The sequence below is a fragment of the Tasmannia lanceolata genome, unplaced genomic scaffold (genome assembly GCF_043159265.1).
Source record: "Tasmannia lanceolata isolate RefF3 unplaced genomic scaffold, GAP_Taslan_0.1 ptg000012l, whole genome shotgun sequence".
NCBI lineage: Eukaryota > Viridiplantae > Streptophyta > Magnoliopsida > Canellales > Winteraceae > Tasmannia > Tasmannia lanceolata.
Window position 1 is genome coordinate 27,282,080 of NW_027518689.1, and position 12,099 is coordinate 27,294,178.

Here is a 12,099-nt window from a genome sequence, read left to right on the forward strand (position 1 = left end):
TGCAATTATTATCAGTAAGGGGTGGCAAAATTGGCGGAACCGAACCGAAACCGAACCATTGGCACCCCTAATTAAATACTACAACTTTTATTTATTATTATATTTTTTTATCGGTTACTAGTCTTACTACTCCAATTTTTGTGGGCTTAACAGTGACATGTTTTGCCGAGAATTGTAGGATAAACAATGATGATCAATTTTAGGGTCCCAAATGGGGCATGTATATGCAGAGAAATTATATGGTGGCCGCGGAGAGAGAAAATATCAACCCTCTTGATTTTTTATGAAAGGGAAATAAAGGAGAAAGTCACAAAAAGAGGTTTGCCCTGATCAAAAATCAAGGGGGAGAGTTTTTTCTCTCTCTGCCCTTGTTGGTGGACGGTCGGCCACCATATAAAAACTTGTATATGCAATCGATACCATTGATCTTATAGAAGATCGTGAGGCAAGCCATGTGGTCCTGGTCGCATGTCAAATGGATATCCCAACCGTTAAGGTAAGAGATATGGAAATCAATGGTTTAGCTTTTGTTGGCATAAGAGCTTCAGGGATCAAGAAAATGAGATCTAATGTTTTCTCATGTGGACATGGTACTGAGCTTGCCTCAAAGCGGGCCTTGGGATCAAACTCCACCAATTCCTAGATACTAAAAATCCACATGTATAGCCAACCCAAAAGGAGGGGCCACACATGAGGGAGAGTGTTAAAGTATAAATGTCTCAATAACGCCAACTCTAACAACTTAAGCTTTTGGAGTAATTGGTTGTGAGCTTTTGGAGTAATTAATTGTTTCCAAACAAGGATGAGTGGCAGTGAGCGATGACAAGGGAAGATTCGTGATTGATACGGTTCTAATGAATAATCATGGTCGAGGCGAGAACGAGAAGTGAGAGGAAAATGAGAGTTGGTCCTTCTCGAGAGGAATAAGGACAGGGCAATACTTTTGGGTAGTCGCGAGAGGGAGGGAGGGAGGGAAGATATCTATTTTCGCGAATTTATCATTGCTCTTTTCCTTTTGTAATGAGTGGCAGTGAGCGATGACAAGGGAAGATTCGTGATTGATACGGTTCTAATGAATAATCATGGTCGAGGCGAGAACGAGAAGTGAGGAAAATGAGAGTTGGTCCTTCTCGAGAGGAATAAGGACAGGGCAATACTTTTGGGTAGTTGCGAGAGGGAGGGAGGGAGGGAAGATATCTATTTTCGCGAATTTATCATTGCTCTTTTCCTTTTGTAACTATCATTAGGAGAAATTATATGGTGGCCGCCCTTTATATGTAAAGAGCGGAGATAGAAAATATCAACCACGTTGATATTTGATCAAGGTAAAAGTCAAAAAAGGAGGTTTGACCTGGATAAAAATCAAAGGGGAGAGTTTTTTCTCTCTCTGCCCTTGCTGGTGGACAGTCAGCCACCATATAAAAACTCCTATTGTTAGTTCTTTTCTTTTTCTTTTTTTCCACTATCATTTTAGCGAGAAATTATATGGTAGCTGCCCTTAACATATAAAGGGTGGAGAGAAAAAATATCAACCCTTTGATTTTTTATCAGGGGAAAAGTCAAAAAAGGGGGTTTGACTTGGATAAAAATCAAGAGGGAGAGTTTTTTCTCTCTTTGCCCCTGTTGTTTGACGGTCGGCCACCATATAAATTCTCCATTTTAGCATTTTCCTTTAGAAAGGAAACTGATATTTAGACCGAGTACGACTGACGGAAGAGCCCAACAATGAGAATATGCCATGTTTGCCAAAAGAAAAAATCAACTTCTGCTCGGTCATACCCACAGTCTCGCCAGGTTTATTCTTTTCCTTTTTGTAATTGTCATTCAGTCTTTCTTTCTTCATGATCAAGGAGAATATATAGGACATTGATATTGATGCGACCAGATTTTAATAGCAAGATGAACTCTCATTGTTTTACGTGCCTTAATCAGCTGTCAAAAGGCTATTACAATTCCCAACTAGCTCTCAGCATCCTTTGGGAAGTGGTTAAAACATATAAAACAATGATAGTTCGTCTCATTATCAAACTATGGTTGTGTCAGTATTAGTATGTATACACCTCATTTTGCGTAGCTTGACTGAGGATAATTCATTTTGTTGACTCTGATGATGAGCAACTCTCTACTGCATGGGTCGAAAGTCTTTGTAGCCTTCAAGGTGGAGAAAATCACGGAAAGAATCCTCACATTTTTAATATAAAGGGAAAAAAACATTTGCACTCCCCTGTTTCAATAAAGATAATTCATTTTGTTGACTCTGATGATGAGCAACTCTCTACTGCATGGGCCGAAAGTCTTTGTAGCCTTCAAGGAGGAGAAAATCACGGAAAGAATCCTCACATTTTTAATATAAAGGGAAAAAAACATTTGCACTCCCCTGTTTCAATAAAGATACTCCTCTCACAATTACCTAATTAGCTTAAGGGGCCGTTTGGATATGCAGATTTTAGAAACAAGGTTTTAGTTTGAAAAACAGTGTAAAAGAGGGATCTTGATCAAGCTACTGCATGCTGTCCTCAGAGCGTTTCTTGGATTTCAAGTAAGAAATTCAGGTTTTAGAAATCTCTCTCATCCTAATATTTCTAAAACCTTGAAACATGGGATGATCTGTTGATGTCTTGATGTCGGAAAGAAGGGTGAGAAATTAAAAAACGACGGCTGGTCTACTTCTTCTCTTGTCTCTCATCTATAATTTTGAAGAAATCCCGGATTATAAAATCTGCGTATCCAAACGGCCCCTAAGGATACGTGGATTTTAGAATTCGGGATTTCTTCAAAATTGTAGCTAAGAAACAAGAGAAGAAGAGGACCAGCCGTCGTTTTTTACTTGTTTTTGACGTCTCGCCCTTCTTTCGGTCACTAAGAGAGTAGCAGATCCTCCCATATTTCCAGGTTTTAGAAATCCCAGGCTGCGTGAGAGATTTTTAAAACCTGAATTTCTCACTTAAAATCCAAGAAACAATGTCAAGACAGCATACATCAGCTTGATCATGAACCCTCTTTTACACTGTTTTCAAACTAAAAACCTGGAATCTAAACTCCGTGTATCCAAACGGCCCCTAAGAGTATTATAATTCGTGAAAAAAAAATAGCAACATGTTGAGAACGGCTATATTTTAGGAGTTTGTTTCCTATTGGAAACAAACTCCCCACCGACTCTCCCTATCTCTATCTCTACACGGTTCGCAAAACCGTGAGAGTGGGCCGGATTGGTGTGAATCCTAGTTTCTCAAGGCTTTGAAAAACCCACGAATATTGAAACTCTAAAATAGGCTTTTGCCTAGCACTTTTGTGAGAGCAATTGTGAGAAATCCTTGTGTGTGTGTGCGTGCGTGCGTGTGTGTGTGTGTGTGAGAGAGAGAGAGAGAGAGAGAGAGAGAGAGAGAGAGAGAGAGCAATTTTCTCTTCAAAGGGGTGGGTTCTTCTCTTGTAAAGGGTTGTTTTTGGTTTGTTTTCTACTTGAGAGGGTGAGTATGTACTCTGTAATTTTCTCTTTGATTAGTGAATAAGAAGTCTTCGTTGCTGCCCCGTGGTGTGAATCCTAGTTTCTCAAGGCTTTGAAAAACCCACAAATATTAAAACTCTAAAATAGGCTTTTGCCTAGTACTTTTGTGAGAGCAATTGTGAGAAATCCTTGTGAGAGAGAGAGAACAGTTTTCTCTTCAAAGGGGTGGGTTCTTCTCTTGTAAAGGGTTGTTCTTAGGTTGTTTTCTACTTGAGAGGGTGAGTGTGTACTCTGTAATTTTCTCTCTGATCAGTGAAGAAGAAGTCTCCATTGCTGCCCCGTGGAGTAGGCATATTGCCAAACCATGTAGAATCTATGTGTTCTTGTCTGTGGCTTTATTTCTCTTTTATTTTCTGTTTGCGTTATCAATCTTGTGGCCGTTGTGTAGTCTAACAATTGGTATCAGAGCTATATCCGTTGTCAGATCTTCACACAAGATTGATTGTTGATCGTGGTTGCACGGGTTGAGATGGCTGGTTCAAGTTCAACGAGATTTGAACTGCCGAAATTCAACGGATCAAATTACGCGTTGTGGAAATTAAAGATGAACGTGGTTTTTGTCAAAGAGGATTGTGCGGTCGCAATTGAATGTGTGGAAAAGAAGCCTACTGATATGACTGATGCTATTTTTCAAAAGAAAAATAAATTAGCAATGGCCGATTTACTTCTTGCACTTGATGATTCGGTATTGTTCAATGTGTCCGATGAAACCACTGCAAAAGGTTTATAGGACAAATTGAAGAATCTGTACGAAGGAAAATCTATGTCAAATAGGATTTTCCTTCGTAGACAATTGTACAACCTAAGGATGAAAGATGGGTCTTCATTGCAAGAACACCTCAATGAATTTAATACCCTCATTAGTAGATTGACTACTGTTGATGTTAAAATTGATGAGAAAGAGAAAGCTAGTCTCTTGTTATGTAGTTTGCCAAGTTCGTGGGATAGCTTGATTATGAATTTTAGTAATACGAAAGACCTCACGATGGAAATTGTAGTTTCTGCATTGCTATCCGTAGAAAGTCGCAGAAAATCTGGAGTGGACTCTTCAGGTGATGCAATGATGGTGAGAGGAGGATCCATGGAGCGAGATGGTGAAACAAAACATAATTCAAGATCCAAATCGAAACGGCAGAAAAATTTACGGTGTTGGAATTGTCAAAAGAAGGGTCATCTGCAAAAGGATTGTAAGTCTCACAAAGGAAATCAAGATAAGCCCAAATCTGATTCGCATGAACATGAGTCTACTTCAAAGAATTCCCATGGAAATTTAGCTGAGGAAAGTGCTTCAGAAGATAGTGAGGTGTTGTCTGTTCTTCCTCCAGATATTAGTTATTCTTAGTGGATTTTGGATTCTGACACTTCATTCCATATGACACCATGCAGGGAGTGGTTTTATACCTACCGGTCGTGTGATGGAGGAACTGTTTACATGGGTGATACTAACACATGTAAAATAGTGAGAGTTTGAGATGTCAGGATTACTATGTTTGATGGCACGATACGTACTTTTTCTGATGTGAGACACGTACCAAGGCTGCGGAAAAATTTGCTTTCAATGGGAAAATTTGACAAAGACGGTTAAAATTTTTCTAGAGAAAATGGTCGATTGAAGATTGTGAAGGGGGCACTCATTGTTGCAAAGGGAGAGCTACATAGAAGCTTGTACCATTTGATTGGGGATACCGTGGTCGGTGATGCTATAATTGCAAATGCCATGACTGAGTCTGTTATGACATGGCACCGGCGTTTGGGTCACATGAGCGAGCGTGGACTTAAGGTACTCCTTGATCGTAATTTACTTCCTGGTTTAAAATCTACAAGTTTAGATTTTTGTGAGGATTGTTTGTTTGGCAAGCACCACCGAGCTAGTTTTCCCATTTCTACCTATAAATCTAAAGATGTGTTAGATTTGATTCATTCTTATACATGGGAGTCTCCTGTGGCATCCATTGGAGGTGCAAATTATTTTGTTTCGTTTGTTGACGATTTCTCTAGAAAGGTGTGGGTGTATATGCTCAAAAGGAAGAGTGACACTTCCTCTTGTTTCAAAAAGTTCAAGGCTTTGGTTGAGAACCAAAAGGGGAAGAAAATTAAGTGTCTAAGAACTGATAATGGGACTGAGTATAGTGATCTGAAGGACTTTTCTGGCGAGTACGACATAGACAGATAGTTTACAGTTCCAGGTACTCCGTGGCAAAATGGGGTGGCAGAACGAATGGACCGTACACTCATGGATCGTGCTAGGAGTATGTTGAGTTTAGCTAGGCTAGAGCAGTGTTTTTTGGGCAGAGGTTGTTTGCACGACCTATTATTTGGTGAATCTTTCTCCAACCACTGCATATGATTGCAAAATTCCTGAAGAGGTATGGTCTGAAACACCTGTTAATTACTCTTTCCTACGTACTTTTGGTTGTGATGCTTATGTGTGGATTCCTAAAGAGCAGAGAACTAAACTGGACGAAAGGTCTAGAAAGTGTATTTTTCTTGGCTATGCATCAGGAATAAGAGGGGTACAGGTTGTGGGATCCCACTGCCCACAAGATTGTTGTTAGCCGAGATGTTGTCTTCAGAGAAGATTCTTTGCAGAAAGAGAAGTTGCAGCCAGACTCAAGTACAACAGAGATGTTTGATATGGAGTCTTCAGAAAATCTTCTCAATCTTCCAAAATGTACCTAACATTGAGGAAGATGACGAGGAGGATGGTGATAATGAGCATGTTGATGTTGATGTACCAGAAATTGAAACTCAAGGTGACCAAGGTCGTCCTGCAAGAGACCGCAAAGCTCCTACGTGGTTACATGATTATGTTACCGCTTATGCTTGCATTACAGAGGAGCATGAACCTTCTTCTTTTAAAGAAGCTTGTGAGTCTGTAAATGTTTATCGTTGGAGAGTATCTATGGAAGAGGAAATTGAGGCTCTACATAAAAACCACACTTGGGAGTTAGTTAAACTTCCAAAGGGGAGGAAGGCTATAGGTTGCAGATGGGTGTACAAGTTAAAGAAAGATGCTGATGGGAACATCGAGAGATACAAATCTAGGTTAGTGGCGAAGGGTATGCTCAGAAATCAGGTATTGACTTCAACGAAATCTTTTCTCCAGTTGTTAATTTCACTAGTATTCGCATTGTTTTGAGTATGGCGGCAGTGCTTGATTTAGAATTAGAGCAGTTAGATGTCAAAATAGTATTTTTGCATGGAAATCTTAATGAAGAAATTTATATGACTCAACCCGAAGGCTTTGTTGAAGAAAGTAAGAAAAATCTAGTTTGCCGGCTGACCAAATCGCTTTACGGTTTAAAACAGGCGCCGAGGTGTTGGTATAAGCGATTTGACTCCTTTATTTTGAACTTGGGATTTGTTAGATGTGAAGCTGACCATTGTGCTTATATTCGTATGTTGGATAATGGTGGTTTTATTATCTTGTTACTTTATGTCGATGACATGTTAGTTGCAGAAACCAGTAAAGCTGATGTTGCAATGTTGAAAGCTCAGTTGGCCAGGGAGTTTGATATGAAGGACTTGGGGGCAGTAAATCAGATACTTGCTAGGACAGTACTTAGAGACAAAAAGAATAGGACACTCTGGATAACTCAGAAGAGTTACGTTGAAAGGGTTATGTGCCCTTTAATATGCACAACGCCAAACCAGTGAGTACTCCAATTCCTGTTGGTTGCAAATTATCTTCCAAGCAATGTCCTCGCACCGAAGCGGAGAAGGAAGAAATGTCTCAAGTACCATATGCGTCTACAGTAGGGAGTCTTATATTTGCTATGGTTTGCACCAGACCAGACATTGCTCAAGCAATGGGAGCAGTTAGTAAGTATATGGCAAATCCGGGAAAAGATCATTGGACTGCTGTGAAGAGGATCCTTCGCTACTTGAAGGGTACTTCTGAGGCTTCTATTTGTTATAGTGGCCAAAGTTTAGATTTGGTTGGTTATGTGGATGCTGATTATGCAGGGGACATTGATAGAAGAAGGTCGACCACAGGTTACAAGTTTTCTTTAACCAATGGCGCGATTGGTTGGATGTCGAGGTTGCAGTCTATAGTGGCTTTGTCGATGACAGAAGCAGAATATATGGTAGCTACACATGCATGTAAAGAAGCTATATGGCTGAGAAGGTTACTTGAAGATCTTAAGGTCAAGTTAAAGAAGGTGATAATTCATTGTGACAGTCAGAGCGCGTTGCATTTGGCAAGAAATCCTGTTTATCATGCTCGTACCAAGCACATTGATGTTCAATATCACTTTTTTCGAGACGTTGTGGAAGATGGAAAGATCTCATTGCAAAAGATTCACACCAATGACAATGTTGCGGATATATTGACGAAGCCCGTCGTTAGAGAGAAGTTTGTGTTTTGCAGGACTTCTCTCGGGTTTGTTGTCACTTGATGAATGGTGACGTTGGGCAGCAATTCAGTAGGAGCATTTTTCGCATTGTAGAAGAAACTATTCTTCAAGTAGGAGAATGTTGAGAACAGCTATATTTTAGGAGTTTGTTTCCTATTGGAAGGAAACAAACTCTCCACCGCCTCTCCCTATCTCTATCTCTACACGGTTTGCAAAACCGTGAGAGTGGGCCGGATTGGTGTGAATCCTAGTTTCTCAAGGCTTTGAAAAACCCACAAATATTGAAATTCTAAAATAGGATTTTGCCTAGCACTTTTGTGAGAGCAATTTGTGAGAAATCCTTGTGAGAGAGAGGACAATTTTCTCTTCAAAGGGGTGGGTTCTTCTCTTGTAAAGGATTGTTCTTGGGTTATTTTCTACTTGAGAAGGTGAGTGTGTACTCTGTAATTTTCTCTCTGATTAGTGAAGAAGTCTCCGTTGCCGCCCCGTGGAGTAGGCATTTTGCCGAACCAAGTAAAATCTCTGTGTTCTTGTCTATGGCTTTATTTCTCTTTTATTTTCTGTTTGCGTTATCGATCTGGTGGCTGCTGCGTACTCTAACACAACATCCAATCAAAGAATTGTTTATGTAAGGAGTACCATTACCAAATTATATCAAAATCACAAAGATACTCATCAGGACGTGAAAATAATTAAGGGAGCCATAGGAAGGAGAAAGAAGAATTACTTAGGTAGATGCATGGAAATTCAATACAAGGGTGGTTCTTAGTCAAACATACGAAGGCCCAACTTTCACTTACCTTCTCCTCTTCTACCAATTTCTTTTACATTATCAAGGGGACCCATAGCCCTTGGCTTAGAGGGAAAGACCAGACTCCTCATCCTCTTCAAGGGTGGAAGTGTAAACAAAGAAGAGAGACCAAATGAGGGCAAACACACCAAGAAGAATCCAACCAAGAAGGTTGGTGCTCAAGCCCAAGCTCAGCCCTGTCCCTTCTGTGCTCATCCTCTCATCCACCAGGGCTAAGGCTGGGCTGGAGATGGTCGCCGCACATGCGGCTGCCATCAATGATGCACCCATGCTCACGCTCCCACCCGACGCAGAAGGCTTCTCCTCTGCAGAGCACTTTACTCTTCCCTTCATCATCATTGCCGGCAAACCTGAAACCCATGTCAATCACAAAACTGTTAACGGTTGACATGACAACTAACAGATATAAAGGCAAAAGCACTGTTTAAAAACTCTTTTGACTCTCCCGAGTTCTCACCCGAGTCCACATTTGGCCTTGCGGACCCTACTAAGTAAATCACTAACTCCTTGGATTAGCCCGAGTTAATGAAAAATTGAACACACTAATCATGAACACACCAACATTGACTCGCCTGACAATTTTGTAACGAAAGTATAATAAATTCATGAAAATAGCATATTTTAATAGTAAAATTTCAAATTTTATCGATTCACAATCGAGGTGACCATAGAGTTAGTCGAATTTTTGAGTTTTTAAACTATAGAAAAACTAATATATTTTATTACAAAATAATAAGAAAACTGATGTAAGGGGTAAATTTTATTACAAAGTCTGCAATATCCATTATCTCTTTGGCGTACCACACCAACATAAATTTATCTTTCTTATTTCTTATTTTCTTTCATAATCAAGAATCGCTAATTTTAATTATTTTTTTCGCCGTAAAGAAATTTTTTCTAAAAAGGGAATTACAAAGAGGGAAAACTAAAAGATCAAAGGGAAGAACAGAAAATAAATGAAAGAAAGAAACACAATATAACAATGGCATGTGATGGTGCAACATTATAGTGTGACACCCATTAGAGAATTTGATCGATCCAGATTGATCCGACGGCCACAAATGATTACATGTGGTTTGAATTTTACCTAGAACGGGCGGCCGCGAGGTCCCATTGGCCCCCTTACGCATAAGAGTGGCGCCTGCAATTGTGGAAGTTGGAGTGGTTGCAGAGATGGAGGCCATTTTTTCTTAACTGTGAAAGGAGAATAGGGTAGAGAAATGGATGATTTGTGTTTGCTAGAGATATGGATTATTTCATTCAAGAAATTAACCAATTATTACAAAGGCTTTGGACATGAACCACACAGAAATTGAAAGGTAGATAGCTTCCTTCAAATTCTCATCCACAAATATCCAATCTTTTCCCTCCACGTGTCCACATATCCATTGATTCCCTCTCTAAATACCCCAGAAAGAGAGCAACGGTTCAATGAAAGAAGATTTTGGAAGCATTGTAAGTTGATGTTATAGGCACACTGCCTTGTTTTAGTAATGGCAAGCCATTATTTATACTTTCTGAGTTTATTGTTAAAAACACAGCTCCCAGAAAGCTCTCAGTATGAAATAACAGTGTACTAATAAAGCGAAGGGTGCCATTATCAAAACAAGAGAGTGCAGATATAACATGTGCTTGAATGGTTTACCTGGTGCACAAGGGATTGGTGGTCCTTGGCCCCGGCATCCATCCTGTTAGCAAAGGGAAACTTGGGTGGCCATGAAAAGCCCTCGGGTTATTTAAAATCCTGTAAATGTAAATATGGGATTTGCTAGGGTCCATCGCAGAAGGGCTTTTCGCTGCTGGTCTGTTGCATGTCAGACCAGCCATCTCGTGAATGGAGACAAAAGCTGTCGTCTTCATTCACGAGGTGGCTGGTCAGATGTGCGACAGACCAGCCGCGAAATGCCTTTTGCGATGGACCGCTAGCTATTTGTATAATTATTAAATACCATATAAATGTAAATTTAATAAGGCTACCAATATTCCCACTTCAATGTTTTCATAACAAGACGAATTCACATTGTGTTTTATTATTTAACCACTGTCAAAGGCTATTACAATTCAATCCTTGCTTGCCTGCATAAAACGCTATTACAATTCCCAAAAGGCCCTCGGTAGCCAAGAGACAAGGTAAGCTCGTCCGATTATCAAAAAATTGTAATGACAATACCAACAGCCTTTAATAGTAAATATGAAATATATATTTACAGTAAGTACCTAGCTTTTAAATATACCTTACATTTCTTTATGGCTATTCCTTACATCACAAACAACTATTGGAAAGAATCTCCATGTTAGAATATACTATATTATTGTATGGCTTAAAAGTATGCAAAGATCTCAGGTATGGAAAAACTCTTAAAAACAAGAAAACTAAGCTATACAAACACACACACACACACACACAAATAACTATCTAATAGTTAAAACTCTCAAAACCTTAATGTGCAGTGAAAAAGGATTCAGTCCAAGAAGGGATTCAGTGAAAAAGGATAATTTAGATCAAATGGGCTAGTTTCCTACCTCTCTAGAGGTAACCATTTAGCTTTAGAATCTTTCTCCTCCAATACCAACTGTGTGAGAGACCATCATTTTAGCTAGGAAGTTCTGGCTCTCACACTAACTATGAGAGGCACTCATCTCGGCAACAGTGCGCTAGAACTTCTTCTGATATCAGCTATGAGAGGAGGCCATGTGGATTTTAGAATCATTTTGTTATGAATCGGAATCGATATCCTATTCCAATTTTAATGAAAATGAAAAATAAAATAAAAAAATAAAAATAAAAATTTCATTCTGATGGGGGCAGAATCAGAAAACCACCTGTTGGGGCGGGAAACAAATTCTGGCAATTTTTCCCACTTCGATTCTGCCCCAGTTGCCATTTCAACCCCCAAATACCATTCATTTTTTGAACCAAATGTCAGAATCAGCAGAATTGGAATAGGGTACTGAATCCAATGCGTGATTCTGGCAATCCAAGCATTCATTCTATTATTTCCCCTATATTTAACACAGCATCAAAACATAACTACAAAAGGATGAAATCAGATCAAAGAGTCCAACGCCCAACTTGGTGTGGTAGCAAGAGTGCTAAAGCCTAAGAATTTGATAGGCCTTCGCCTACTTAAGCGTTTGGAGTAACTTTTTTTTTTTTTTTTTTAAATTGACTTTATATTCATACCATGGAGCGTACATGGGGACCAGTAGTCCCACCAGAATTACATACTATGAGGGTCCAAGAGCATACTCCAGGACCAAAAGTAAAAAAATGTAAGAGACTGTAAACAGACTTCCATCATCATCTATTAAACCTGAAGATGAAGTTGGATTCAGAGTTGAGCATTCCGATGCTTCTCGCGTCGAAGAATTGAAAGATGATTTTGGAATCAGGATTATATGTGAAAATGCCTTACAAATAAAGA

At 39.5% G+C, this 12,099-nt stretch overlaps 1 protein-coding gene across 1 annotated transcript; it reads right to left on the reverse strand.

The window, feature by feature from the left end:
* Positions 1 to 8,569: 8,569 nt before the first annotated feature.
* Positions 8,570 to 9,942, reverse strand: LOC143887778 (photosystem II reaction center W protein, chloroplastic-like). The gene is made up of 2 exons (XM_077391953.1): positions 9,762 to 9,942; positions 8,570 to 9,024 (listed from the first exon to the last, which is right to left on the reverse strand). Exons 1-2 carry the CDS (start codon positions 9,856 to 9,858, stop codon positions 8,720 to 8,722), a joined length of 402 nt encoding a protein of 133 aa, XP_077248068.1. The 5' UTR covers positions 9,859 to 9,942; the 3' UTR covers positions 8,570 to 8,719.
* Between the last annotated feature and the right edge of the window lie 2,157 nt (positions 9,943 to 12,099).